The sequence below is a fragment of the Daphnia pulicaria genome, chromosome 7 (genome assembly GCF_021234035.1).
Source record: "Daphnia pulicaria isolate SC F1-1A chromosome 7, SC_F0-13Bv2, whole genome shotgun sequence".
Lineage (NCBI taxonomy): Eukaryota > Metazoa > Arthropoda > Branchiopoda > Diplostraca > Daphniidae > Daphnia > Daphnia pulicaria.
In genome coordinates, this window is record NC_060919.1 from 5160210 (window position 1) to 5188141 (window position 27932).

A 27932-nucleotide genomic window follows, 5' to 3' on the forward strand; every position below is an offset into this window, starting at 1 on the left:
CCCCATCCGTTCTCTCTCCGGCCGCAATTATTATATCTACATCATCCGTGCTGCTGCTGCTGGCCGGATATTAATACTTATAATAATAATAATGAAGGAGGGGGTAGTCGAAATCAATCCAGCAAGAGTTATGAACACGATCCATAAAGAAAGAGAGGGGGGCGCCCTATGTAGTATTATTTGACGACTAGGAGGAATGTGAGGTGTAGAATGACACGATGATGAATGGCCTTTTCGATTCAATGGATTGTTTTTGATAGAGGCCGGGCCGGCAAAAGTCTCGACGTTAAGATATCGAGTCGTAATAGGATGGCGCGGGCGCGCGCGCGCGGATGTGATTGATCTGCCATCGAAAGCTCATGGCCGTTCCATCAGAGTTTCATCCGAGCGAGTTCCATATCATTCATCTCTTTCGGGCAGGGCCAGCAGCCGTACCACCACCACCACCACTACTACTATGCAACCGTATAAACCCAATGATCTTCTTCTTTTCTCTTCTTCTTTATTCGGGGGTTGGCCCCCCCATCAACTCTTTTCTTCGATCCTTCGCAACTGGGGAAACTATAAAGGAGAGTCGACGAGAAGAAACGGCGATCCATTCCTTTTCGTTTGATCTCGTCCTTTTATACAGTTGCAGAGTGGTTGTGTACTACAGCATCCGGCCGGAATAAAAAGTAAAAGAAAAGGTATCTAGTGGTGAACCTCGCCCAACTTGTTCAATCAACCACGGGGGGTGGGCCAGGCCAAGCCAGACCAGACCCAGCAGGCAACGAAGGTTTCTTTCGAGAAAATGGTAAGTTAATCAGTTCGTTCGTTCGAGAATTCCCCGATCCTGCAGCTCGAGACTTGCAGCAGCCGCACTGTGTAACTCTATTATATGCATGTATCTCCCCCACTACTATTTCCTGACTCTCAGGACTGTGTGCTAGACTTTCTGCGCAAGGACTTGACTGGTAAGACACACACACACACACACAGAGAGAGCTATAGGGATTCTTTGATGCAATCACAGCAGACGCGAGAGTCCCCCGGACCAAGAGTTGTCCGTCCGTTGTACAAGTTTTTCTGTATCTACCGAATCCAGCTGGTATATATATATAAGACCCGAAAGAAACATAAGAGTGGGCCCCCCTACTACTACTCCGGCGTATGTGACATGATAACAATTGAATTATCTTGTAATGCCACGACGTCTCTCTCAGCAATTCTTTTTTTTTCCCCCTTACTGCGCTGGGATGTCTTGAGCTCAAAAAAAAAGAATAAAAACTGTTAAAGGGATGATATCTTTTAATATAGAACAAGTTAAGACTCATAGAGCATATAATTAGTCGTGGGGAAAAGAAAGAAAGACATCGTAACTTGTTAGCCAACTCAAACTGCTGGTCCCCACCACCACCGCACACATTTACTACAGAAAAATAGATAGAAATGGGCGTCGTTGAGGCCTCTGGCGACGACTTGTTAACTCTTGATGACAATAGAAAAAGATTCCTAGAGACTCTGCAGAGCAACAATCGTTGCTTACCCACTGGATCCTCCTTTGTTCTCTCTCTCTCTTTCTCTCTTGTGTTCGGGTTTTTCTTATATAACAAGCCAACTCTTTATATACTTTTCCCCAAGTCGCCAAGAATAGAAGTGTATGGTTGGGGAGGGAAGAAGAAGAAGAAGAAGGAAATAACACTTGGCCTCGGGACTAATTGGACCTCGCCGACTGGGCAATCAGCGATAGGTAGTCATTGAGACAGAGAAAGAGGACACTCGACTGATTAGCGGATTGATTCCTTCATATATATATAGTACGGGGGTATATAACATCCAGTCTAGATACTGGACGGTCACTACTGCTAGAGATGAAAAGAAAAAATCTACTACTGAAACTTTCCCATCTTCTCTCCAGCAGCAGCAGCAGCATGCTTTATTAATTCCTTTCGTCTTTATTCGCTGCAACAACATTTTCTTTGAACAAGTTTCGATTTTCCCTGCGAAATGATATTTACAGCAGTATAGCTGCTGCTGCTGTATACATTTGTATTAAAAGAGAATAGAAAAATACCAGTCACGTTCATCCAACAGGGCCTGTCTTTCGTAACATATAAAACCTCTTTCTGACGTGGACGCGACGCGAGCTCGCCTTTCTTTTTTGTCGATGCCAACTGAGGCTGAACAGCATCGGGCAAAAGGATATAATACATGCTGTCTTTCTCACTAGAGTTCTAGCTCTTTTCTGATATCTTTTGTGCCGGTCTGGGACCCCCTAATTGGATCAGACGCCGACCTTCTGTAACAGACTACATTTTCTATCCTCCTTTTTTTTATTTCGGGCCTATTTCTTATTTCTCTCGTCTCCAATTTTCCTCGTCCCGACTTAACAGTCCTCATTTGATTACGACGAGAGACATCCGGCCACACACACACAGCAAGCACAGAAAAGATTCAAAGAAATGTGCTGGGGGAAAAATTTTGCTACGAAGGAAATGATGAGTATGTTTTTACCTTGAAATGGGTTTTAGGGAGTTGCACTGGAATATCATCTGTGATGTGGCTGCTGGGCAGTATAGTCACCAAAGCATGAAACAATGTATTCTGGGAGTGGACTCTGGTTAGTTGGACTTTTGGCTCGTTCTGTTTCACAAAGTTCAGGAAGGTTTATCACTGCTGTTGAAGTTTTAGTCGAGACTGTTGCACTTTTAGTTTGCCTTCTTTTAAACTACCAATGAGTTGGCCAAACAGTTTCAGAGCCATGACTGTAACAAATGGGTTCATTCACAGATATTAGATGGATTATGAAATTCGTTGATTCACTTCAAGAGTACCCGAGTAAGGTTGTATAAATGAAACGTGAAGATGAATTCGACTTGCTAATGAGTCAGAAAATGATAAATTGATGCTAGTCCACACACCATTCACATTGCACAACCATTATGACACACTGAATTCAGATTTTTCTCAATATGAAGCAATTTGTCGATTCACCATTCTAAAAATATGCTTCAATTCGTCACCCACTGATTACCTGCCTTCTCGCTGACTTCTGAAAAATGACGAAACCAAATTGATGGCGACTCAGCACGAGGTTTCTCGCGCCAAAAAATTTGCATAAGGCATAATATGCTCCACTTCGCCATCTGGTGTTCATTATTTACAATATTAGTCCACTTACCGATTAGGAAATCTCATTTTTTCGAACGAAAATGTAATTATAGTAAAGTACTAGTGCACCTAACAGAATAATGGCGCATATGTATAAAATGAATTTAGAAAAAAAAGAGCAACCTACGCATCTTATTTTCTATGAATAACCAGATAGTGTAGGCGGATGGTGGACGAGGAAAATGGCTTCGTTCAGATTAAATCACAGTCGTCCGTCTGTCTCTTTCCTTTTCCGTTTCTTCCCTTTGAGCAGAGACTAGTCTTGCGTTGAGAAAAGAAAGAAACGAAGTGAAAGTGATGAAGTGTGAAGGGGGTCCGGACACGATCACTACTCGTTAGAGAGACACACACACTCTACTCTACTGCAGATATAAGCCCTTTTCTCCTGTCGTCTTCTCTATTCCTCGCCATAATACGATTTAAGCGGCAAGGAAATTATATTGACAACAAAAGAAAAAGAAAGTTTCGTATATAATTCAATTTCGTCTTGTTATTTTTATGTCAGCAGTGATGGCAACCGAAAATTGAAAAGGCAATTCCATTCTTATTTATACTCTAACACAGTTTCGAGCTATGTAAAACGAAGGGCATCTTCAGATTTGGTTATTCCATAGCCGACGATGCTTAACAAGTTGGATCCTATACAAAAATATAACTACATATTAATCGATGCTCAATAATAAAAATAAATAAGACACTTTTATTTACCTACGAACTGGTCGAATTTGGCTTGCATTAACCTTCGGTTGATTTTCTGGCTAACTCTAACACTGTCATTTAGATTGAAGTTTTGCAGTATATTCAAGTTGCCTCCATTTTCTGTTTCAATTACCTCTTCTGTTGAAATTGTTGACTTGTCCTTTATTCGGGATCCGTCCAGTTCTTGTTGGGAGTCATCAGGTTTTTTGTCCGCTTCACGAGGCAACTGATCTGCTGAACACACTTTTTTGTCAATATTTTTTTTGTCTTTAGTCGGTTCTTCGGTTGACTGCACAGCACCAACGTCATCTTGTTTAACATTGACCGCTGCAACTTTGTCAGTCGCGTCACTGGCTCTCCTCTTCTTGCTTTTGTCTTTAGTTGAATTATCTTGTGCATTTTGGCTGGGCTCGTCCTCCTTGACGTTGGTTTCAGGAGTTTCTTCTACGCTCGCCTTGTTCTTCTTATTCTTTTTAGACACTTGAGCCTCGTTCTGAATCGATACGACTTCATCGGAGGGTTTACTTTTAATTTCCTCGACAAGTTTCGATTCAAATTCGATTTCTTCTATTTTTCGAAATGTCCCGGGAGCCTCTTCATCTCCTTTTTTATTCTTCTTCTTTTTTTTCTTCGGGGGTTGCTCACTGTCACCGGCGACGCCATTCTGAATAATTTCACCAGCAGTCGGTTCGTTTTCTATCAAAGAGTTTTCCATCTTAGTATATTTCTCAGTGGGAGCTTCTTCTTCATTTTTCTTGCTCTTCTTTTTCTTCTTTTTAGAGGGTGGCTCCTCCTCATTTTGTACCACTTCAATCGCGACTTCCAACGTTTTGTTCTTCTTTGATTTCTTAACTTTGGGTTCGATTACTTCAACAGTCTCTTCAACTGCTTCTGGTTCTTCTTGTTTCTTGGACTTTTTCTTCTTCTTCTTAGATTCGGGTTGCGTATTTGGGTCCTCTTCACCAATTTGGGTTATTTCAGATTGGCTAATAACTTCTTCGATTTTTCTTTTCTTTGATTTTTTTATTTTGATGGGTTCAGCTTCAATCACCGGCTCGGTGATTACCTCTTCAAATTGTTCCTTATCTTTTTTCTTCTTCTTCTTTTTCTTTGTTTCAAGATTTTCGAGTACTTCTTCAGTTATGGGCAATGGCTCCGACGGAACGTCAATGGATTCCTCCTCAAGCTTCTTGGACTTTTTCTTCTTCTTTTTAATTTGGCTCTCTTCTGCCGCTTCCTCCTGCACAATTATTTCGTTTTTCAAGATTTTCTCCTTTGAACAGAATTCTTTAACAATGTTGAGGTCTTCGTTGATTCGAACACGCTTTTCACCAGTAGTTGAATCATTCAGAGAGAGATTTTGCTCATCGTTACCGTTGGCCAAGTACTGAAGCTGTTTCTCTTTGGCAGCTGCCATTTTTGTTGCAAAATATTCCTGGATACTTCCCCTCTGTATGGTTGTGACTCCGTGCAAATGCTCTACGCTGCCATTACTGCTTTCGATTGGTTCCTCCGGCTCCTTTTCTTCCTGGTTAACCTCGACGACGGCCCGTTTACCAAGAATGCACGCCATGTCTGATGCACTGTAGCGACTCAAATCTTTACCTCTTGTAAACTTGTGATAGTGGACACGGGTTTTTGAGCTTTTTGAGCGAACTTCCAAGCTCTTAATTGGTACAGGTTCAGATTCATCAACAGGAGTAAGGTTGCCGTTTAAAGCAACAAGAATGTTGTTGAATTCTTCTCTGTGAGCCACCCATTGGTCATCTTTGGCCTCATAGCCAACTCCCTCAGCATCATTTTTGTACTTGAGCCTGATAGGCTCCAAATCTCCTTGTTCTTCACGACCAAGACCTTTGCCTTTTGCCCACCCCATTTTCTCCAACAGCTTCTGCCCAATTTTGGTGTCATCTGTATCATAATTTAAAGAATTAGTTTTCGTTCTTTAAACAAAAAATCTCAACAATCCTCATAGATTTCCAATAGGAGCTCTAAAACAATGCCACTTAATAATAAGAAAATTATAAAAAATTTACCATTGGACCACTGCTTTCCACGAGGATTCAAACTCCACTTCTTCTTTCGCTTTGGTTCAGCTAACATTGCCATGTTTGGATATGTAAGTAGACAACAAAAATTGCTCAACTGTCAATGGATTTTTCCAATTGTAGATGCTAGTCTGAAAATTACAGAATCAAGGAATTAGATGTAAATTCATTTACAACTCTATTATTCATGCATACTTTGAAACACCTGTCAGAAGTTCACTAGTCATACAACGACAAAACCAGCATGCGTAATAGGAGACAATTTGTTATATCTAAAATGTCACCAGCACACAATTGTCAAAAGGTTTCCTTCACTGTAGTTGTTAGTTGTTTTTCGTAAAATGATGTTCAATGAAGTTGGTGAATCCACGTGTAATGTTGAATTACATACCACGCACCATGCAGTTTCAATGAGGCGCAGAAGACAACCAGCAGACTAAAAGACTGTAGTGGACGTTGCTATTGACGACGAAAGCAGCGCTAATAGCGGATGACGTAAGAAACGTAAAGGAACCGGGAATATACAAAAAGGAAAAAAACATGAAGGACAATCATATTTCGAGTGTGGAATTGTTTGGGAACTAAAGAAACAATTCGTTTTTCATTTAAACATTAAAAGACAAAACGGTTGAAAAATGTGCCAATATCTTTAGATAATAACGATGATGACGAATCAGAAAAACCATTTGTCCGTAGTTGTTAAAAAAAAAGACAATGAGTTGTTTTCAACAGATGTCATTGACAGGTCTGCTTCCTGTCCACCACATAATGGAAAATTTTGACATTTTAGTTCCAACTTCCTGTGAGGTATATGGCCTTTATTGAATTAAACGTATAAATATGATCATCGAAGAGTGACAGACTGTCATTTTTTAGTTGTGTGTGCACGAACAGCGACGTAAGGGTCGGTAATGTCATCAAAAATGAGGAATTCAATCATGGTCTGGCTTTACTAATTTGTGTAAGATGTATACAATAAAATTTATAAGAAATGTTTTTACAGTTCTTATTGGTACTCTACTTAATGGCAGCGAAAATGTCTGAATGTGGTCCACTAATTGAAGAAAGAAATTTTGGATTGGAATGTAAGTTGTTGCTGTCGAATTTTCACTGCTTGATTGACGGGTTCCAATAACGTTCTTGGTTAATCGAGAATGTTTTTGTTTTAACAGATCCAATATGTAACTTCTCTGTGCCTTGCTCGGATCCTCGAACATTTTGCGGATCCAATACAGAAGTCGTAACTAGATGGTTTGTCGGATCTAGATGCTATCCCAAAAAGTTGTATATGGGACTTTGCAATCATTCAGTCGTGTGTATGTCAGGAATATGTAACGTCATAGCTTTTGGCATTGGCTTTTGCTCCTACTAAATGTAATCAAGAATATTATCATATGATATTCTTATATATATTATGTACTCTATTCCCAGACGCACAATTTAATGATATCTCCTATGAAAGAAAATCAAATTTTCGTTCAAGTCATGGAGTCACAACATTTTCGTTACTATTCACGTAAAATGCACAGCGCTGTATCTCTAAAAATGAGAATCCCCAGCATCTGAAATGCATGCCCATCATTCCGCTATCATTGTGAATTGTTATTGATTAAAGTTAAAATATACTTTTAATTGCATTTTTTTTTAAATGAAAAAACATCGGCCCTAGAAGAAAATTAAGAGATTGGATTACAGGATTATTCACTCCCCTGCACTTCTCCTTGCTCAGAGATGGCGCTTGCGCACAATTAAAAAGAAGTCATCCATGAATTAATAGATGGGTTTTTATCTCAATATAATTATTAATTGGAAGAGAAACTAGTTGTTTTGCTTGCTACTGTAGCGTTAGACACAATGCTTTGCATCGATTTCCTTATTAACCGTTATTCGTGATGGTATTCACGACGAGATTCACGGCCCTCCGGATAGAGTACGCTTGTACCGAAGCGTCGTTTTGTTTTGTAGCAGACTGGATCTGAAAAAAAGTTATTGACTTGTGTTTTTGTGTTGTTTGTTTGAGTTTTTGTTTTAAAAACAGTGGGTTCGTTTGTAGGAAATTAACTAAGGATAGTCTTTCATTTTTCACACTGAATACTGTGAATAAAATCATTTTAAACCTTCGCTCCGTACAGTTTGAAATATGGAGTTTGATGATGAACGGTTTTTGACTTTAGTGTTTCAATATCCTTGCATATACGACAACCACGATCCCAATTATAAAAATGCAGATAGCAGAGAAATATGCTGGGCCGACATAGGAAATGAAATTCGCTGCAGTGGTGAGTGGAATCATTTAACCTTTGTTGTGAAGATGTGCATTTGGATTTATTTTTATCGCATGGTAAAACTTGTTTGTCTCACAGTAAGATTGCTTTACTTGTCCTACAGATACAGAATTTCTTAAAAAGAGATGGGATATATCCAAAGAAAAATTTCGAAGAATAAGAAAAAAAATGATTCGGTCTGATCAACCCAGTTTCGCCAATGAGTGGCCATTGTATCATGTGATGCACAATTACTTTGATCAATTCATTAAAACCAGAAAGTAATGAAGCAATGTAACTAAATTTTATCACAAAATATGCCCATCAAATTCCAACAAACTGCTTTCAATTTAGTCGACTTCGTGCCTCTGACAGAAGAGAGATGGAGAACTGCCACCAAACTGAACTAGGTGCCCACCATTCTGATAGCTCACTATTGGTGGAGTCAAAATTGTTTGTTTCTTCACATCCATATGTCCATCATGAGCTTCCACAATCTGGTTCAGCAGTCTGTGTTGATGGAGGAGGTGAAACATCATCCTTTGTTTCCCCCAGCCCAGCCTCTAGCCCTGATCATCATTCAGACAACAACTTGGGTAGGAATCTTTCTAAGTTGGTTTAGTTTTAAACTTTTTAATTAACATTATTTTTCTTGTTCAGTTGAAGTATCATTAAGAACTCCAAAGTCCAAAAAACTCAAAAGAAATTCTTCAGAAGGAAACTCTTCAGCTTTAATATGTGAAGCAATGAAAATATGGAGTGATTCTATCCAGCAATCTCAAAGAAACAATGCAGCTTCCATATCTCCAGTAAACAGCTCCACTGACGAAATAACTTTGTACTGTCTAAGTTACGCGGCGAGACTCAAAACACTTCCATCAGAAGCTGTTGATGATATCCGCTGTCAAATGGAATCTCTTATGAGGGAAGCGCGACTGAAATTTAAGTGAAATATAAACGAGCCATTGAATAAATCCATGTTTTTTTTTTTAAGGACTTCATTTTTCAAAACTATTCAATAACGTTAAAGTTTAATTTGCCATTTTACATTATAAGGAAAGCTAAATCATTTGCTTTAATGTGAAATTACAGATCACAAACTTTACGTATTATTTGAGTTATAGATATATACTTGAATTGGGATCTGTGACTCTTGAATATATTAGTAATATTGTAAATTTGGTTTTTATTTCAAGACGGCTAGTCACGGTTCATGGAGAACTCGCTAATACATTCAATAACTAATAATTATGCAACATTTGTTTAACACTTTTATCATTTCTGGTGTAATCGAATATTCGGGAAAATTCTCCCCGTGCAATGAATAGAAATAGATTCTAAAGTAGCAAAACAAGGAAGACGTTGCAAATCCAATTTTCAAACAAAGAAACTGAAAGAAACAAAGAAAACGTAAATTTGTTAAATAATTTTAGGAAATCTGACAACGGTTCAACTCTAATATTTTGTTGTGTTTTGCGTGTTGGATTGTGTCTGCTGTAACTGTGGTTTTCCCGTTTTTTCACGCTGCCACAATGAGAAGGTCGTTTGGTTGTCTCATTAATTTTACCAGGGGGTACGCCAACTTATCTTTTGTACCTCATCATGAAGCGGTTATTGAAAGCCAGCTTGAAAAACTGCAAGTACTTATTGACAGCTCAACTAACGTCTTGATTTTAACTGGAGCGGGACTTTCTACTGAGAGTGGGATTCCTGATTATCGTTCAGAATCAGTTGGTCTGTATGCCCGCAGCAATCACCGTCCTATCCAACATCAAGATTTCATGAAATTCAAACATGTCAGGCAAAGGTATTGGGCAAGAAATTTTGTTGGTTGGCCTATGTTTTCAAATGTTCAACCCAACGTCTCACATAAAATTTTAGCTGACTGGGAACGACAGGGGAAAATTTCTAGCATAATAACTCAAAATGTTGATAGACTCCACCACAAAGCTGGAAGCAAAGCTGTTGTTGAATTGCATGGCTGTGCACATGAAGTTAAGTGTATGAAATGCAACTATGAAATATCGAGGCATGATTTTCAATCCACATTGAATGAACTAAATCCTTTATTATCTGTTCAAAATATAGAAATCAGACCTGATGCTGATGTTGAACTTTCACAGGTAGTAATAATACAAAATAAATTTCTGTATTCTTTTTTTAAGTTTTTCTTTTGTTTCTCATTGCTTCAAGGAATTAATTGACACCTTCCGTATTCCACATTGCCAACAGTGTCGTGACGAAGTCAACGGGTTCTTTAAACCCAACATTGTTTTTTTCGGAGATAATGTTCCAAAATCGAGAGTAGAATTTGTGTTCTCACAGTTACAATCTAGCGACTGCCTCCTAGTCCTCGGGTCATCGCTACATGTGTATTCTGGATATCGGTTCATTGTTCGAGCGTCTGAGCTTGGAATTCCCTCGGCTATTGTTAACATCGGCCCCACTAGAGGCGATAAATTTGCCAGTGTGAAACTCAATGCAAAATGTAGTGAAGTCCTTAAAAAAATTTGTGTATAAAATTCTCTATCTAATTAAATATAGTTAAAAATACAATTCATCGAAACAACTTTAATTTATTGAAAACGGCGCTCTAGCCCCTCCAAGAAAAAATGTTTAAAGAAAAATGTTGATGAGACTTTATGGGGAAGAAGTAAATGAAGGAAGAAACATTCAAACTGGATCCTGGAAAAACGAACGATAGAAAATAGATGATGACTAGGAAGGAGTAAAGGGAAATAATATAGAAACAGTAAATGAAATAAGAAAGGTTTGTGCGAGAATACATGGAAATTTGAAAAGAACGAGGTATAATCTCAACTCACAAAAGAAAATTTGGGGTCTTCCAGGATACAATAAGGCATATTAATCACATCTCATCGTTAATTTGTCTTCAATTCCAATCTTTCTTGATTTCAAATGACCACTCCCACTTGAGGTGTTCGTTTTGGTCGTCGTCGGTAAATAAAGATGAGACCGTGTAGTGCCCACGGTATAATAATCCGGACGGAGCATCTTCCAGCGGAGTCGTGTAAGATTGAAGATCCTTCTTAGGGGCATAGCTGTTTGACAAAACAAAAACAAACAAGGATAGGAATTAGTTACCTATAATCTAATAGAAGAAATGAAGCCATACCTTCCAACCAATGTTGGAAGGTACGGCTTTTCTTATTTGTTTACCTTCCGACCATGTGAGTCATCTTGTCCACTGTTGCAAAAGAAAACATTGGATATTAATTAAGTTTTAAAAACCAGACTGCACTTTAAATACCTTGAATTCCTTTCCTGTAAGTCTTTTGAATGTACTTGAGTCCAGTAACAATTTCGTGTTGAACGAAAAATTCAATACGAATGCGATACTGTACACCTTCCTTGATGGTAAACACAGTTTGTTTCAGTTGAGAAAGGTCTCCAGAAAGGTCTAAAGTCTTCTCAGTCTGGCCTTCTGACACAAGAACTAGTTTTTTCACCAAAACCTTTTTAGGATTTCCTGGTTCTTCAATTTTTCAACAGAAACCATTTTAGCATTAGGAAATTGCTGGTGCATGAAATTATATAGAAACCTATAACAATGTTTTCAGCAATGGCATTTCCTAACAGGGTTTCCTTGTATTTTCTTAGACTCTCATCTTCCTGATCTGCTGCCACCAGCTCTCCAATAGATTTCGGTGGTGGGGGAACATAGCTGCTTGCCACTTCATCGTGATGTTCTTCTTCATGAGGCTGCTCTGCAGATGACATTCTAAATATCAAATGATCACTTATTTAATATGGAGCAATAGGGGTTTGGCGTTTCGCAACGATGCTAACACAATTTACACTAGTGGATTACAGGCTTACAGCGAACCTAACTGATAGTTGACGAGGAAACGGAAACTGATAAGAATAAAGGAAAGGAACGTCACGAAACGACACTGCCTAGCTGTAGAAATGTCTCGGCTTGAAATAGAGTGCACTTAAATGTTGTGATTGGCACGCAAATTCAATTAGATATAGGAGAAATAACTTGATTTTACTCCTACCTTAATGTGACAGCGGATCCTTGGTACTTTTTGACGGGTCAGCAACAAAAAACCTTCCCTGAACGAACGTGGCACTGAATCTTTCTCCCGCGTACAAACAGTATTACCACAGTCAAAACCACAGAACTGAAAACTGAAAAGGGGGCAGCAGCAGCACGGGCACGGCCGACCAACCGGCAGAAGCGTTGCCAGACGTGGTTTCATTTTGTACTTTAATGTAAAATTCATTAATTCAGACTGATTTTTAAATATAGAATTTTTCATTTAAACTAAAATTAATTAAGGTTATTTAAAGTTCGGTTGATTTTTCAATTATACTCGTTCATAATTCGTTAAAAACGACGGACAAGTTCACAGTTCACTTGATTTCGTATTTAACCAAAAAAAATCTAAAATGATGTAATTAAAATTCTTTATTCTAATAATATCTTTATTAAGTATTAATATAATTTTGTTTGAAAAATAAAATAAAATATTGCCCCTGCAGGCAATCCATGCCTTTAGGCGTGAACTGGCAATGCCGAGGCTATTACTGCATTAACTCTTCTGCAAAAGAGAACTCGCAAGAAGCGACTCGTGGCTCCTTTTTCCAGTTTTTCCAAAACCTATATAATCAAATTACCTTCATCAAGCTCAACCATCTTCCATTTGAAAAAAGTTCAGTTTTTTTGGGCAAAGACGTCCGTGGGTGAAACATCAACAAGATGGAAAACGAGTCGTTGCAGTTAAGCGGTCTTAATCTAAATGTGAATGCCCCCACGTTCGTGCCCAATATCAATGCTGCAGCTTTCGTGCCAACTTTCTTGGCCAGGCCAGAACCCACCGCCTGTGAAGCACAGACATTGCCTCCAAAACCAGCTATGGATACTGCAGGTTAAACTGATTACAATCTTTAACCTTAATTTAACCCTTGCCTATAATGGGTTGGGGGAGGGGGGAGGCAAAACTTGAGATTTTGGCATGGCAAAAGTTCATGTGTTATGGGATAGTTTCATTTCAACGAAAAACATTGTGTTTCACAACTTGACATAACCAACTATTATTTAACTGACATTCAGAGTCCAGCCCCACCACGGATGCTCCTTTATCAACCTCGGATGCCAGTCCTAACAACCCGCCTGTAGACAGCTGGGAAGATGAAGCAGATAAAGAACATGCAGAAGGTACGACACTGTTTGAATTAAATTAATTTGGTTACTTACATCTTCTGGTGATGTGTAATTTTAACTTATACTTGCAATATTCTATACTGGTGGAAGTTTAACCCTTTCTAATGTTATACATAGACCTGAAAGTTAACAAAGTGTCAGAACAAGAAATAAATGGAGTTGGTGGTGAAGGGAATGCAATTTTGCATGACAATGATGAGGATAAAGATGTTGAAGGTAACACTGTTAAACTACAATAAGGGGTGACCAAGAATATACTTGATGTATAACAATATTGTTTTTTATTAGACCCTGAGGCTGAAAGTGATGGTGAAGGAGCTGCTGATGTTGAAGCTGCACCGAAAATCAAGAAAAAAATTGTAAAGGGTCCAGCCGAGAATAAGAGTAAAAAAGAGCACATCAATGTTGTATTCATCGGTCACGTCGGTAAGACAACTATTACTTCAGGATTTGCATAACGTTAAAACTGATAATTCTGATTCATAGATGCTGGTAAGTCGACTATCGGTGGCCAAATTATGTTTCTTACGGGTATGGTTGACAAACGAACATTGGAAAAATACGAGAAAGAAGCAAGAGAAAAAAATCGTGAATCATGGTATCTTTCTTGGGCCTTGGATACTAACCTTGAAGGTAAGATTTTATTTTGTTCATTTTCATATGACTATTGTGTCTAAATTTCTTTGTTCCATTCCAGAAAGAGAAAAAGGCAAAACTGTTGAGGTTGGTCATGCCTCATTTGAAACGGAAAAGAAACACTTTACTATTTTAGACGCCCCTGGTCACAAGAGTTTTGTGCCCAACATGATTAGCGGTGCATCTCAAGCCGATCTGGCTGTCTTGGTAAGTTCTTGATTGCGTATTCATATTTTTACTTGACTGGAATTAATAAGTTGCTTCTTTTCAGGTCATTTCTGCCCGTAAAGGAGAATTTGAAACTGGTTTCGAAAAAGGTGGTCAAACTAGAGAACACGCTATGTTGGCAAAAACAGCCGGTGTTAAACACCTGGTAGTCCTTATCAACAAAATGGACGACCCAACAGTAAATTGGGACGAAGAGAGGTACTTGGCTCAATCGAGATATTTTTTGGTGTGACTCTTTAAACTTATCTTATTTGCTACTAGATACAATGAGTGCAAAGAAAAATTACTTCCCTATTTGAAGAAATTGGGATTCAATCCTCTTAAAGATCTAACTTTTATGCCTTGCTCTGGTCTCACTGGAGCTGGTCTGAAAGAGCCTGTCGACTCAAAAGCATGCCCTTGGTATAGGTAAGTCAAATACAAATTTCTTTTTTATGTAATTGTGCTGGACAAGTTATAATTGGAATCAATTATTCTTCAGTGGTTTACCGTTCATTCCTTTACTCGACGAAATGCCTCCTTTGTTGAGGTTTGTCGATCGCCCATTCATCATGCCCATCGTCGACAAATACAAGGACATGGGTACGGTCGTGTTGGGAAAAGTTGAAGCTGGAGAAGCAAGGAAGGGCCAGACTTTGCTTGTCCTTCCTAATAAGGTATTGTCTTCAACCCTTCATCATTTCGTTTGTGTAACATTTCAATTATTTGTATTCCCCGACCGATTTAGACACCGGTGGTAGTTGACCAGTTGTGGTCTGATGAAGACGAAGTCACTATCGTTGGACCTGGAGAGAACGTCAAAATTAAGCTTAAGGGAGTAGAAGAGGAAGACATTTCTTCCGGCTTTGTCCTCTGTGATCCAACCAACACCTGTAAAACAGGGCGTATCTTTGACGCTCAGGTATGCTATCATTCTTTTATTTATTTATCATATTTTTTCAATAGCTTTGATTTGTCTAACTTACCGTTGTTGTTATTTAGGTCGTCATTCTGGAGCACAAGAGCATCATTTGCGCGGGCTATTCAGCTGTCTGTCACATCCATACGGTAGCTGAAGAGGTTTCAGTGAAGGCACTCATTTGTCTTGTTGACAAGAAAACGAACGAAAAGTCGAAAGTCCGGCCGCGATTCGTTAAACAAGATCAGATTGCTATCATGCGTTTGGAGGCAGCAGGTGTTATCTGCATGGAACCTTTTAAGGATTTCCCTCAGATGGGTCGATTCACCTTGAGGGACGAAGGTAAGCAAACACTTAATTTCAACTATCCTGTTTGTGTTTAATTTGTAATGTTTTCATATCATTACAGGTCGAACGATTGCGATTGGTAAAGTGCTCAAAGTCATAGAATAAGGTCACCGCGCAAAGTAGGAAATGCAACAAAATCCGTCACCGCCAGCTGACACAAGAAACTGAAATTCCGTCTGCTAAGGGAATCCAAATGGCCGCGTCGTGTCCAAGTTTTATCGATATCTCCGGGAAACACACCCACTTTTTCTGTTCTTTTCAGGATTATTCATTTTTACCTTCTATTATACGAAATTTCTATAATGTCTTACACGAGCATTTTCTTGGAGACCACGCTGATTGTGATCTTTCACCTTCATGGAATCAATTCGCGCGTGTTTAGTTCATTTCTTTGGTTTTGTTCAGTTTCGTTCTTGCCCTTTCTCTCCAATTCCCCTTTCAAGAAATTCATAGGCTCTATATTCTTCCTTTTCTTTTTATTTTTACTAAAGAAAAGACCATTCAATTGTTGCAATTGGAGACTGCCGAAATTTATAGGCATGAATTAGTTCAAGCAGTTTCGCCAGGTCGGTTTGTTTGACAGGTGTCTGTATTTTCTCTCTCTTTCGGTTTATTGAATTTTTGAAAGTGATTCGATGTGTACATTGTAAATCTGTTGACATCTCCTCATTGCATTGTACTAAGATTAAGAGCATTTTTTTCTATCATTTACGGTTCGATAGCAACTTGGCCGGTTAGATTGTTCTGAGAGAGAAAAACCATACGGGAAAGAAATATTTTTTTTTTTTTTTTCTTCGCCGAAATTTAAAATTCGCTAAGTGCCTCTTGTGCTTGTATGGCCTGTTTTTTCTTTTCTTTCCTCTCACCCTTTCTCTCTTACCATTTTTCACGCGGTTCATACTACCGCGATCTATGAGACTTGCACCCACTTCTGCTTCCCGTCTCCAACCGCAAAACTTTTCGTGTTATGCGTGTATGTGCGTGTGTAAGACTATCGACCGAAACATATATGTCTGGTGTCGGCATATAAAGGGGCTCGTGTCAAACGAAATCTGAGCATTTGTTGGATTTTTATTTTCTTATACACTATGAATTGGGATTTAAATCGGTAACACTTTTTTTTTTTTAAGTTGATGAACGAAAAACCCGAGTCCAGAAACTCTTGCGTGAGATTGCAGTTCATCTTGTTTATGACGTACCAATAAAAGAAAAGTGCTGGAACTCATTACAGTGTTCGAGTTCGAGTTTTATCGATGATCGACCCGCCAACCCAAGTTCTTTTGTTGAGATTCAGCAGCAGAGTGATGGGCAGATTGCCTCTCGAAGAAACTGCTGGCTCATTTCCAAAACCACTCTTCTGCAAAACAAGGCGTACTTCAACATTCTTTCCGAGGCTTTCACCTCAGATTGGCGCATTGTTTGATGTGATGCGAACTGGATACTATCGAGGTGTTTTTACCGTTTGACAGCACACGCATGTGATATTAAATCAATAACTGATGACATCATCTTCACATGACGTTGTACCCAAAAAGGAGAAAACAACCGCCAACGATTAAGAGTCATCGTCAAGAGAGTCGACATGTTTGCTTTCTAATGTGGCCAAAAGTTTCTCTCTCCCCCCCCAGTTTTTTTTTCTGCATTTATATACGAACTGGGTGGGTTGTTGTTTTACTTTTTGGCGAGTCGATTTTCACCGATTAGTCACTGCACGCGAACCACATGCATGACATGACACCACTACAGCCCCATTCTAAACGAATGGAAAGCGTTTCTTTAACTAAAATATATCGATCCGAAAGAAGAGAAGATAACAATCCGTTGCGATGTAGTTAATTCGTCAAGTAAATACTCCTCTCCTCTTTTGGTTGAAAAATGGTACAGGAGAAAGTTTTACTGGATCGTGACATCTTACATGTGTCAATAGTCGCTTGGTTTTTATTCATTCAAGTCCCATCGGGTAAATGTCGGGACGGAGGTTGATTATTCATTCTTCGCTGAAGGCGCACCGGCGATGTCATTCTGGTTCTTTGCCCTTTCACTTTCTTCCACAGTTTTGACTAAAGTGACTGCGCTGGGAAATACCCAACACGCGCCTGGAAGTTTAAGACGAGTATTTAAAAGAAAAAAGAACGCATACGAGCGTATAGAGAAGATTGAATGGCACCCAGGGAACAACCTTGGCCTTAAAAAAAGAAAACGGAAAACCCCAGTGTAGAGAGACGTGGCAATAAGCAGTCAACGATCCGTAGAACAACGTATCCTTTACCACTACCAACTGGAAACAATCCTTACAAAAAAAAAGAAAACAAATGTTTGTTTTTTAATTTTCTTTTTTTTTTCGGGGTTTTCCTAGCGACGTAATCCACTTTCACTGCCGTTTTTCTGCATTAATGGGATTCAGTGACCTACCGCCGTTTGTATTATTTTCACGTTGAAACGTTTTGAATGTCATTAATAAAACGTTAGTGAATCATAATTTCAAAAAGAAAACGTGGACCAAATAGTAGCCTGGTATAAACGAAAGCGTATACCAAGGTAGTTGAAATAAAATGGCAGATTTTATGCAATTCACGAGTCATTTCAAACTGTTCTAAGTTTGACAATGTTTTAGGACGCTGATGAAATATCCGTTGTCGAGTAGTACCTCTTGTGTTCTACATTCTCACCGTTGTTCTAGTTCCCGTTCGTATTTTTACGGTTCATTGTTATTTCATCATGACAAACCAGTTGATTGATCAATATTATTGCGTGGCCTGAATGATGGGCTAGGCAATCTGTATTTTTAAGAAAACGTGAAAGCCCTAACAAGCCATATACATACACTGATGCCTATTCTGTATTATCTTGAGAGAAGAATGGATTGTTAATGTATGTTGATTTGTATCCTGTTGACGATATCACAGACACGACGAATATAGAGTCTATGTTTTAGTAAGTTGGAGTAGACAAGAGAAAAGCCTGGGCTCCTGCAGGAAGTGCCTTACTTTCTCCCGGATGCTAGGCTCTACGGATTCTCAGTCATCCAAATCCTCTTGTTTCTGCCTTAAACAAAGAAGAACAAGTAAGAACGGAATTTTTTTTTCTCCCACTTAATGTTGATAACAGTTTCTCCGACTCCGGTTCAACTGCGAACGCGTGAAAGCTTATCAATTCGTGTAAATAATAACGTCTACAGTGTACATATCGATTTCATGAAATGAACAATCCCCCTCTCAAATATCATTGAGGAATGTTAAACTTAGAAACATCATCTTTCCTCGATTGGATTTAAAATGATTCCGCTTCAACAAAATCACTTTCTCTTGGTGATTCGACATGACCACAGGCTTCTCGGAATGAAACGTAAAAAACGAAGACGGATCTTGGAAAAATGTTAGAAGGGGGGAGGGGAGGTTTTTTTTTCTGGAAAAACCCAAAGTTGGGTTAACTTTTGTAATAACATCACCCTCTCGATGTAGGAGGACTTTCGCTTCACCTCAATTCCGTTTTTTTTTTTTACCGGCGATCCGTTCGGCCCGGCCCCATCGGCACTAAAACATCCCCGGAGCCGCTCCAGGCACAAAAAAGAAAGTGAAGTCGGATGACGAGTTGAGATAGGCCAACCTACTGCTGGGGTCATTTTCTTGGAATCACGTGACTATACTTACTTACCTACCTACCTACCGGTACTACTTCGTCTACCTAGTCCAGCTAAGGTATAAAAGACTATGTTCGACGTCGTTCAAAGTATCAGTCTCTCACTGCATTTCATCTTGGTGTTGTCAAAGTTTCAATCCGCTCCCCCCTCCCAAAACAGGTTTCCAGTTTGACAGAAGGAGTATATAGTCTATCGTCGGCTGTCAACACACGAGCTCAACATCACCAGCTGCTAATAACCAAACAAGTAAGCTTTTATTTCACTCTTTTATGGTAGTTTGTAATATTAATCTTGTTGAGCTCCGTTTCATTAACGTCTAATAACCCGAGAAACGTGAATATCTAGTTGGATGCGACCTACTAATTAATCTATCACTAGGCTAGTTCACGTTGGCAGAGTTTCCCGTTGTAAATAGAAACCCCCAGTCGTAAAATTTGCACGAAGGGCTCTCATCTTCCGGCCATTGCTTTGAACTCTTATCATGTTCTCCTCACAAAAAGGAATCACTTTCATTTTACAACCAAAAGGATGGGGTGGATTCAGACTAGGCACTTCCCGTGCATGTCAAAGAGCATCTTCTCTTACAAGACTCGGCTCTCTGTGCATTATAAATAACAAAAGGGGAAAGCTTTGACCTACATTCATCCTTTTTATTTTTCAGTTTCTCTTTTCTTTGACTCATCCGCTGTCGACGATATTCTTCTGATGTTCTACCCAGACATCAGAGTTTATTATTTTTTCGTACCCTCAATACCGAATTTCTTCCACGGAATTCATTGTCACAACACGCAGAGGTGCGGAAATTATTCCATTACGTCATTATTACAGAGCGCTGTTGAAATAAAGAACATTAAATTTCTCCAAACTGTGAACGAGAGAGTGGGTCGAGTGAAAGCGAGAGGCGTTGCCCCCGACACCCTCCCCCCTTTTTCTCGGTTCAGCGCATTTGGTCATCCAGGTCACAAGTTGCTTTTTACCATGTTGAAAGAGAGAGAGAGAGAGAGATCATTTCTAATGAGTCGACACGGGAAAAGTATTGGAGAAAGGAGGGAAGAGGTCATTTCAATGTGAAAGTGGCTCCTAGTCAAAGAAAGCGTTTATTTTAAATTTTATTTTTCCCTTCCGCGTCTTCATTTTCTCCAGTCTCCCCGATATCGGCTGAAGCTTTCTCCTCTACCCAAAAGGCTACCCTCCTGCTCCGCCTCCTTAAGTGACAAACAGGTTCTATAGACAAAGTTCCAGGCATCTCAGACTTCAGTCGTCGGCCGAGCTCGTTTGAAACGACGCTGCTTTGTTCTTAACTCATCGATTTTACTTTTTATTTGTGTTATCCAATCAGGTTTGATTTCACTGAAAGTTTACTACTCGAAGCCACCGACAATGAGGTTCAACACCCTCTGCTCCTGCTTACTTGTGTTGGCGGCCGTTAAGGCCCATCCTGAAGGCTCCTGGAAATGGGAATCCTCGGGACAATCTACCACAGTGGCTCCTACAGTTCAACCAGCCACCGAGAGTTCCCTCCACCTCTCAGTTGCTGGTAACAGAATCCCCAGTCAAAATTAATTTTAAAACTGTCAATCTTAACAACTATTTTGTAATTAGATGAGCAAGGTAAACTTCCGTCCACTGCCGATCACGAACACTCGGAAAGTTCCAGCATTGACGATGTTGAAACGGCTGCCGATGCCATTATTCATTCAACCAGAACCGGTAAAGTGATCAACACTTACGAGGCCTTTTATGAAGATCCTTCCATCCAGAAGGCTCTGCAAGAAGGAAAAGATACCGAAGCTCGAACTTACATCAAAGAGAAGCTTTGTAAACTTGGCCTGGCCAAAGAGGTGTGTAATTCTTTTACTTTCGTATTTAAATGTGTGTGTTCATTCGATTGTAATCTCGGACATTTTCCTTTTCTAGTGCGCCAAAGTTGGTGGTAAATCCTACGGACCCGGCGGCTTTAATGGCCTCGGTGGTTTTAATGGTGGTGGAATCGGTATCGATCCTAACATTGTTTCCTATGTCCAGCCTGTGGCCATTGTTCCAGCAGGGGCTCCTATTGCTGCAGTTCCACTTGGTCTGGGCGCTGGCGGCCATTTCAAGCAACACGGAAAAGGCCAAGTTGGCAAAGTTAAAGGCTACGGAGCTCCTCCTCCTCCTAGCTATGGAGCCCCATCTCTTCTTCCGCCCAACACTTATGGCGCTCCTGGACTTGGCGGTTTCGGCGGACTGGGTGGTTTGGGAAGTCTTGCTCCTCCCCCCATTCCTGCATCTCTCCCACCCGCACCTGTCCAGCACATCCATCATCATACAAACGTCGGTGCTCCTCAACTCATTCCTGGTCCTTACAACGCTCCTCCACCTCTGCCACCCATTTACAAATCACCTCCTTCATACAATCCCGCTCCTCCGGCTTACAATCCTCCACCCAGGCCATCGTATAGCAATCCAGCTCCCGTTTACAACCAAGCTCCATCTCGCCCGTACAATCCAGCTCCCATCCAGCCGTACAGCAACGGAGGCAACAGCTTTGCTCCACGTGACCAATGTGTCTGCGTTCCTGCCGCCCAGTGTCCATCCTACGATGTTATCGGCCGCGTTGCCGACTACGCCATTGATCCTCGCTCCAAATTGAATTCAACCATCGTTGCGGATGAAGGTGACATTGTCGTTGTTCAACAAGCAGAAGGACGACAATTGGCTTCCGGATCGACCAAAGAATCGACTCGTCGTCGTCGCCAGAGCGGCCACCACAGACAGACAATCGTCGGAGACGATTCCATTACTACTATTTCATCCGACTCTTCCGCTTCTCAAAATCCGATTCAATCCCCATTGAATCCTCCTTCCGGCGGAGCTTCTCCCATTGCTCCCATTGCTGAATTTCCCGCTGCCGGATCCGATCCTGCTGATTTAGAATCAATCAGCGTTGACGCTGCTGGTTCCGCTCCTGCCGCTGATGGCTCTGCTCCTGGGCCGATTGGTTCCGTTCCTGTCGGTGCTCCTCCTACTGTTGGAACTGTTGGTGCCGTTGGTGCAGTCGTAAGTTGATTTTTCAACTATTAAATGAACATTTTCGTAATTTTTACTCGACAACTTTTGCGTTGATGACGACATTGACAAAATCGACCCGATCCTTTTTTTTCTTACCTCCTTACAATTTTTTCCTCCTTTTTGGCTCAAAAGCAAACAGCTCTCCTTCAAGTTGCACATCTGTTTCTGTCTCGATTCAGGGAGGTAGTCTGTTGAGCGCTCTGAAAAAATTCATAGAGCCAACGTTCGGTGTTTCGTTTGGCCTCCCGGGTGGCGCTTTCGGCGGTGGCTATCCGCTGAATCCGCTGGGTACCAATCCGGTGGTCAATCCATACGGCGGAGCCATTGGCGGCGACGGAGTCAATTTCGGCTCTTTCAATGTCAATCCGCTTGTGTCGCTACAGCTGGGCAAGGGCGAGTCGGGTAAAAAATTCAGACCGCTAGTCAATTTTCACATTACTCCCAGTGCTGAGAAATTAGCCGAAAAAGGTCTGATTGGTCCTGGAGGTGGGGTCGGTGGATTCGGCGGGCCGGGTTTAGGTGGATTCGGTGGAATTGGGCCGGGTGTAGGTGGACTCGGCGGTCTGGGTGGATTTGGTGGGCTGCCTTTCCGGCAGTTGACCAATGACGGACAACAACAACAGCAAACAAACGACAATTCCGGACTAACGTTCAATAATAACCAAAGTCCAGTTTCAGCAGTGTCATCTAATAATTATTACAACTTTGACAATGTGAAACAAGGCGGCTCTTCGGAGCCTTTTCGATTCGCTGAAACGACCTACGGACAGTCGCACTACAGTCAAAGCCCATCAGAGTCGATCAATAATTATTACCATGACGTTGTCAAACAGGGAGGCTCAGAGGAGCCGTTCAGATTTGCCAGTTCATCAGCCAACGCCATTAGACCGCTGAGATCGGCCCGAGATGGGCGTTACGGAGAGGAGGCCCCGTTGAACCTGGGCGAGGTTGGACAAGGACTACAAAGAGTGGGTCTGGCGTCCGATGAAGCTTCTTTCAAGACCCATCACTATGAAAAGAGTTTTAAAAAAGCTTTCGGCAAAGGCTACGGCTACGGTGTCCCCTACCCAGTTGCTACACCTGTCGCCGTCCCTCAACCCTACGGAGTCCCTTACGCTGTGCCTCAACCCGTTCCAGTCGCCCAACCCTACGCCGTCCCGCAACCCGTTCCCGTCCAAGTCCCCGTCATCCAACACGTTCCCGTCCAAGTTCCTGTCCAAGTTCCAGTCCGAGTAGAAGTACCTGTCCACGTTCCGGTCCGTGTTGAAGTCCCCGTCCGTGTTGAAGTGCCTGTACCAGTGGCAGCGCCATACCCAGTCCCTGTACCTTACGAGCAACCGGTTCAGGTTCACCAACATTATCACCACCAACACCATGTCCCTCCACCGGCACCTTATTTCCCACCCAAAGCGTCCAACTACCGACCCCATCCGGGAGTATACGGCTCGCCCACGTACGGCTATAGCGGCCCGGTGCCCAGCTTCTCTTCAGCGGTGGCCAGCTACGGGCCGACGCCTTATTCAAACTCGGGAGGGAAGGAAACGTCTTACTCGGGTCAAGCGCAGGATAATTACCCGACGGCGCAGGTGCATACAGCAACTGGGTACGATTCAGTCACGGTACACGCCGCACCCAATCACAATAATAACGACTACGCGTTCCGTGACACGTCAAACAATGGCCAGCCAAAGACTCGAACCAGCGGAGTCCGATTTGTCGATTCTCGTTCGGGTGAATCCGATTCGTCCTCCTCTCCAGCTGCATCCTCCACTTCTTCTTCTTCTTCTTCTTCGTCAGCCGTTAAGTTTGAGCATTCCAAGCGGAAGCGATCCGCCCAGAAACAAGATTTCGTTGAAACAGAAACAGACGCAAGCCAACCAGAAGTCGTCGAGGAGGAGGTAAGGTGGCTCCACCCTTTTTGGCCTCTCATCTAAGAGACGTGCAAATTATGTTCAACCGGTGCTGGATAATGGAAACAAAAACGCTATTCATGTGGGTTTTTAAAAAAGCGTGGAACTCATCAAAATAACGCCATCCAATGAAAACTTAATGGCGGGATCTTTTAATGAAATGTTGCATTATAACTCGGATCAAACATTTCAAAGGAATCTTTCGCTTATTGTGGCTAACTTTGTAACAAACAATTAATTTAGAATTTGCGGTGTGGCTCTTGATTGAACTCACCTTCTAAACCATCGATACGAAAGTCACACTGCAGTTCAACGTGTTTATTTTTATGGGGTGTGCTCACTTGATGCGAAATCGAAAATCTAGGAGCCTCCTTCTAACCTCGACATTTTGTTTGATTTTGTACCGTGCATGCGGACACTTGTCTCCAAATTGAATTATTTTTTTATTTTTTCAACTACTAAACACCAAATCAGTTTTCATCTACAGAAAGCTGCTGTTTAAAATCATACGGAAGGGACGACTGTTTGACGACACAACCGACTACCAACAACATAATATTTCCATTTCATTTCCAATCAATTTTAAATGTTTGCTAACAATTTTCTTTGACGTGTTGACTCTCCAGGCAAGAGATGCTCGCCAACTCGGCGGAGGCTCTTATTCCGGCGGATTCCCAACTTGCAGTTACTCCCAAGTGTGCTGCCGATCCTCACCGGCTGCTAACCGATACTCCAACGGAGCTGCCCCCGGAACTTGCGGACGTAGAAACCCGCAAGGCATCAACGGTCGCATCAAGACTTTGCCTTACGCTGACGGAGAAGCTGAATTCGGCGAATACCCATGGTAATGATTATCTTGTTGGTGATTTAGATTTCCGTTCAATGATTAAATTTGAATTTCTAATTCCGCAGGCAAGCGGCTATTTTGAAGAAAGATCAGTACGATAACGTCTATGTGTGTGGAGGTGCTCTGATTGGACCATCTCACATTCTCACTGCCGCTCATTGCATTAAAGGGTATATTTTTTTAAATTAGATATTCGATCAAAATTGTTTGATTATATTAATTTTCTCATACAGAAATGCTCCCGGAGAATTGCGAGTTCGTTTGGGCGAGTGGGACGTCAATCGCGAATCGGAATTTTATCCGCATATCGAAAAAGATGTTATCTCCGTCCTCATTCATCCGGAATACTACCCAGGCAACCTCTACAATGATATCGCCATCGTCAAGTTTGAAGGATCCGTCGACTTTGGTTACAAGTATGTAACCCCCTATTTCATTACTTTTAATTAATTGTTTTACTTAATTTGACTTTGTACTTTAGTCCACACATTGCTCCGGCCTGCGTTCCCCCAAGATACCAGGACTTTACCGGCTCCCGCTGTTGGGTTACCGGTTGGGGTAAGGACGCATTCGGCACTGGTGGAAAATATCAGAACATTCTAAAGGTAATGAGAAAAGTTACACAACAGTTTGAGTAGAGATAATCATTTGTTTTTTTACTTGATGAAAATAGGAAGTGGACGTACCCGTAGTTGGCAATGTCGAATGTGAGAACAAACTGCGCCGTACTCGACTCGGGTTCGACTTCAAACTGCATTCCGGATTCCTCTGCGCCGGAGGTGAAGAGGGAAAAGATGCCTGCAAGGTATGTTATAGCCTTTGATTACAATTTAATTGGGAGCCTTAATTCAACGCTATTTTTGCGCAACAGGGTGATGGTGGCGGCCCATTGGTGTGTGAAAGCCAAGGTAGCTGGTTCTTGGCTGGCCTCGTCAGCTGGGGTGTCGGCTGTGGTCAATACGACACACCCGGCGTCTACTCCAAGATTTCCGAATACTCCGACTGGGTCCAAAAGAATCTAATCTATTAATTTTAACGTGAGTTCATCACCCCTCGTAACTTTATATTATTAATAAGCGGCGACGACGAAAACTAAGAAATATTTAAACACAACAACAACAAAAATATGTCACCAGTTTATCATTAATTTGACTAGTGCTGTTTATATACTTGCGAATCACCCCCGTTTCTCACTTTATACCATTTAGATGACCTTTAGACATTGATAGTCGATAATATTAGTGTTTTATATACATATCTTTTGCTCCCCCTGATGATGTTTCTCAAAACTGTGTGTGCTACACTGCTGTTGGAGGCTGTGTAACCCCTCTGTAGCGGCTGAGCCGCCCCTTATAAATACACAAAAAGATGCTTGAAATGAATATCTGATTAATTCGTCCCTCAATGTGGTAATGCGAATTTAATTAGGCTTATAAAATAAGACGGTGATTAGTGATGGCAATCACAACCAAGGGTTGATAAAGGTAGCATGCACAGTAGTTTTGGTAGTTCTCAGTGATTAAATTGGGACTGCAAAATTGTGCATGGTCATGGTAGAATTACGGTGCATGGTAACATTGTGAAATACGGTTGAGTGTTATAATCAAAGGAACCAGATGCATTTGGTTGGAGAAAATCAACCGAGAAAACGAGTTCTCTATTGAAATGAGCGAAATAAAAATGGTTCCCTCAAGAAATTCGTTGATTATTGTACACTGCGGGAAATTCCCTGCATGAATAAAATTGAGCATTACATCAGGTTATCCAGTTGAATCCGCATTTTACAGAAAATATTTTCACATCGTTTTTTTGGAGTTTGCCCATGTATAGTTTCGATTTATTCAAAGCAGGTAAAAGCAGATAGCCTATTCCATGGGAAAACACTGTCGTCATTTTGTTTGAGTTGTCATAAAAATGTTTCTCAGAAGTTTTTACTTCTAATGGAGTGAAAATGTTCTGCTCTCAATTTCTAAAAAAATGTGTCGTGTTTGCGTTATTTGAATTAAAACAACGGCATAACAACATCCGTGAAAACTGAAAAGCAGTGCGGTGGATGGCACCTATCCCTTCAATATAACGGTATATTATTAGGGTACCTCAGGTAATCATAAAAATGTAAAATAAAATTTGACAGGTATTGAGAAAGCCATTTTCACGTGAATCTGGTTCAATTTTGGCACGAAATGTCGAAATTTCAGAAAAAAGAAAGCGCCAAAAAAGGAGGATGACTTATTCGTAACTGTTACCAAAATTAGCCTATATAAACAATACGGGAATTTCCCCGACTATGTTTGACTACTTATTTGGCAATATAGCGGCGAAATCGTGCTTACATGTTTCACAGGTTCGTTAAACCTTACGTGTATACCCTGGAGAGAAAAATTACGATATCCCAAAGTTGCTGGTTACCAAACAAGTTCAAACGCCATTATAGTGCTGTGGTGCTTTTGCGAAGTGGGTTGCAATTTGAAAGTAGCTCTTGTCAAATTAGAACATCAGTTGGGTTGGCAATCACCAATCAAACTGCATTCATAATTCAGTTCAACAAGACGACAGGAATTTTCCCAAAAAAGGTAATAAGCATTGAGGTTTTGGTTCTTTTTAATGAAGAAACTTACCCGCCATCCGCAAGTGTGTGTGTTAAACTGTACGTCGGCGAACCCACGATCAAGAATGAGATACTGCCAAAGGCTGCATGTTCAAATTTTGCTGATGACTTGGATAATCCATACGCCGGAGATAGAGTTAATTTTGGCTCGTTCAATGTCATTTCAATTGTGTCGCAACATCTGTGCAAGGGCGTCTAAATCCACTTTCACTTTTTGAGTTAAATAAATTAACCGGAGAAGTTATGAACGGCCCTGAACCATTTGAATCGGTATAGGACTCGCACGACCTTAGGCCATGAAATGTCTCCAGGATTAAGGTAAATTTGATAGGTTTTGGATTTCGTAACAGCCGAGCCAGCTAAAACAGGTTTACTGGGAAGTGTCATAGATGAAAAGAACGATCTGGCAACGAG

The 27932-nt window shown here is 41.0% G+C and overlaps 7 protein-coding genes across 13 annotated transcripts; 5 read left to right on the top strand and 2 right to left on the bottom strand.

Annotated features, from left to right (window-relative positions):
* Positions 1-3608: 3608 nt before the first annotated feature.
* On the bottom strand, positions 3609-6343 carry LOC124349515 (G patch domain-containing protein 4-like). 3 transcript variants are annotated; one of them, XR_006920289.1, is made up of 5 exons: positions 6093-6343; positions 5886-6028; positions 3983-5760; positions 3859-3920; positions 3675-3789 (listed from the first exon to the last, which is right to left on the bottom strand). XR_006920289.1 is itself a non-coding variant. In XM_046800191.1 (4 exons), exons 2-4 carry the CDS (start codon positions 5956-5958, stop codon positions 3722-3724), a joined length of 2043 nt encoding a protein of 680 aa, XP_046656147.1. In that variant the 5' UTR covers positions 5959-6028; positions 6103-6343; the 3' UTR covers positions 3609-3721. The 3 variants fall into 3 exon arrangements, 2 of the variants coding, with proteins under 2 accessions (XP_046656147.1, XP_046656146.1); XM_046800191.1 differs by having other exon boundaries at positions 3609-3789; positions 3859-5760; positions 6103-6343; XM_046800190.1 differs by having other exon boundaries at positions 3609-3789; positions 3859-5760.
* A 419-nt stretch (positions 6344-6762) lies between these two features.
* On the top strand, positions 6763-7528 carry LOC124350178. The gene is made up of 3 exons (XM_046801224.1): positions 6763-6838; positions 6901-6982; positions 7070-7528. Exons 1-3 carry the CDS (start codon positions 6809-6811, stop codon positions 7267-7269), a joined length of 312 nt encoding a protein of 103 aa, XP_046657180.1. The 5' UTR covers positions 6763-6808; the 3' UTR covers positions 7270-7528.
* Positions 7529-7863: 335 nt separating this feature from the next.
* On the top strand, positions 7864-9150 carry LOC124349920. The gene is made up of 4 exons (XM_046800855.1): positions 7864-8176; positions 8286-8442; positions 8516-8757; positions 8822-9150. Exons 1-4 carry the CDS (start codon positions 8038-8040, stop codon positions 9109-9111), a joined length of 828 nt encoding a protein of 275 aa, XP_046656811.1. The 5' UTR covers positions 7864-8037; the 3' UTR covers positions 9112-9150.
* Positions 9151-9621: 471 nt separating this feature from the next.
* On the top strand, positions 9622-10846 carry LOC124349893 (NAD-dependent protein deacylase Sirt4-like). Of its 3 annotated transcripts, none has more exons than XM_046800821.1 (3): positions 9811-9968; positions 10043-10284; positions 10355-10846. In XM_046800821.1, the coding sequence occupies exons 1-3, from the start codon at positions 9956-9958 to the stop codon at positions 10679-10681; spliced, it is 582 nt and encodes a 193-aa protein (XP_046656777.1). In that variant the 5' UTR covers positions 9811-9955; the 3' UTR covers positions 10682-10846. The 3 variants fall into 3 exon arrangements, with proteins under 3 accessions (XP_046656776.1, XP_046656777.1, XP_046656778.1); XM_046800822.1 differs by having other exon boundaries at positions 10250-10284; XM_046800820.1 differs by having other exon boundaries at positions 9622-10284.
* LOC124350025 (rho GDP-dissociation inhibitor 2-like) lies at positions 10718-12332 on the bottom strand. The gene is made up of 5 exons (XM_046801002.1): positions 12184-12332; positions 11725-11903; positions 11433-11657; positions 11342-11369; positions 10718-11223 (listed from the first exon to the last, which is right to left on the bottom strand). The coding sequence occupies exons 2-5, from the start codon at positions 11900-11902 to the stop codon at positions 11055-11057; spliced, it is 600 nt and encodes a 199-aa protein (XP_046656958.1). The 5' UTR covers position 11903; positions 12184-12332; the 3' UTR covers positions 10718-11054.
* Positions 12333-12705: 373 nt separating this feature from the next.
* LOC124349563 (eukaryotic peptide chain release factor GTP-binding subunit ERF3A-like) lies at positions 12706-16561 on the top strand. 2 transcript variants are annotated; one of them, XM_046800263.1, is made up of 12 exons: positions 12706-13056; positions 13242-13346; positions 13470-13568; positions 13641-13778; positions 13839-13985; positions 14050-14195; positions 14260-14414; positions 14478-14624; positions 14698-14872; positions 14944-15117; positions 15198-15456; positions 15524-16561. In XM_046800263.1, exons 1-12 carry the CDS (start codon positions 12888-12890, stop codon positions 15565-15567), a joined length of 1758 nt encoding a protein of 585 aa, XP_046656219.1. In that variant the 5' UTR covers positions 12706-12887; the 3' UTR covers positions 15568-16561. The 2 variants fall into 2 exon arrangements, with proteins under 2 accessions (XP_046656219.1, XP_046656220.1); XM_046800264.1 differs by lacking the exon at positions 13470-13568.
* A 2621-nt stretch (positions 16562-19182) lies between these two features.
* Positions 19183-26292, top strand: LOC124349386. 2 transcript variants are annotated; one of them, XM_046799941.1, is made up of 11 exons: positions 19183-19348; positions 20442-20639; positions 20705-20943; positions 21020-22141; positions 22333-24051; positions 24690-24907; positions 24976-25080; positions 25144-25326; positions 25392-25515; positions 25584-25715; positions 25782-26292. In XM_046799941.1, the coding sequence occupies exons 2-11, from the start codon at positions 20483-20485 to the stop codon at positions 25938-25940; spliced, it is 4158 nt and encodes a 1385-aa protein (XP_046655897.1). In that variant the 5' UTR covers positions 19183-19348; positions 20442-20482; the 3' UTR covers positions 25941-26292. The 2 variants fall into 2 exon arrangements, with proteins under 2 accessions (XP_046655897.1, XP_046655898.1); XM_046799942.1 differs by having other exon boundaries at positions 19184-19348; positions 22987-24051.
* Positions 26293-27932: the final 1640 nt, after the last annotated feature.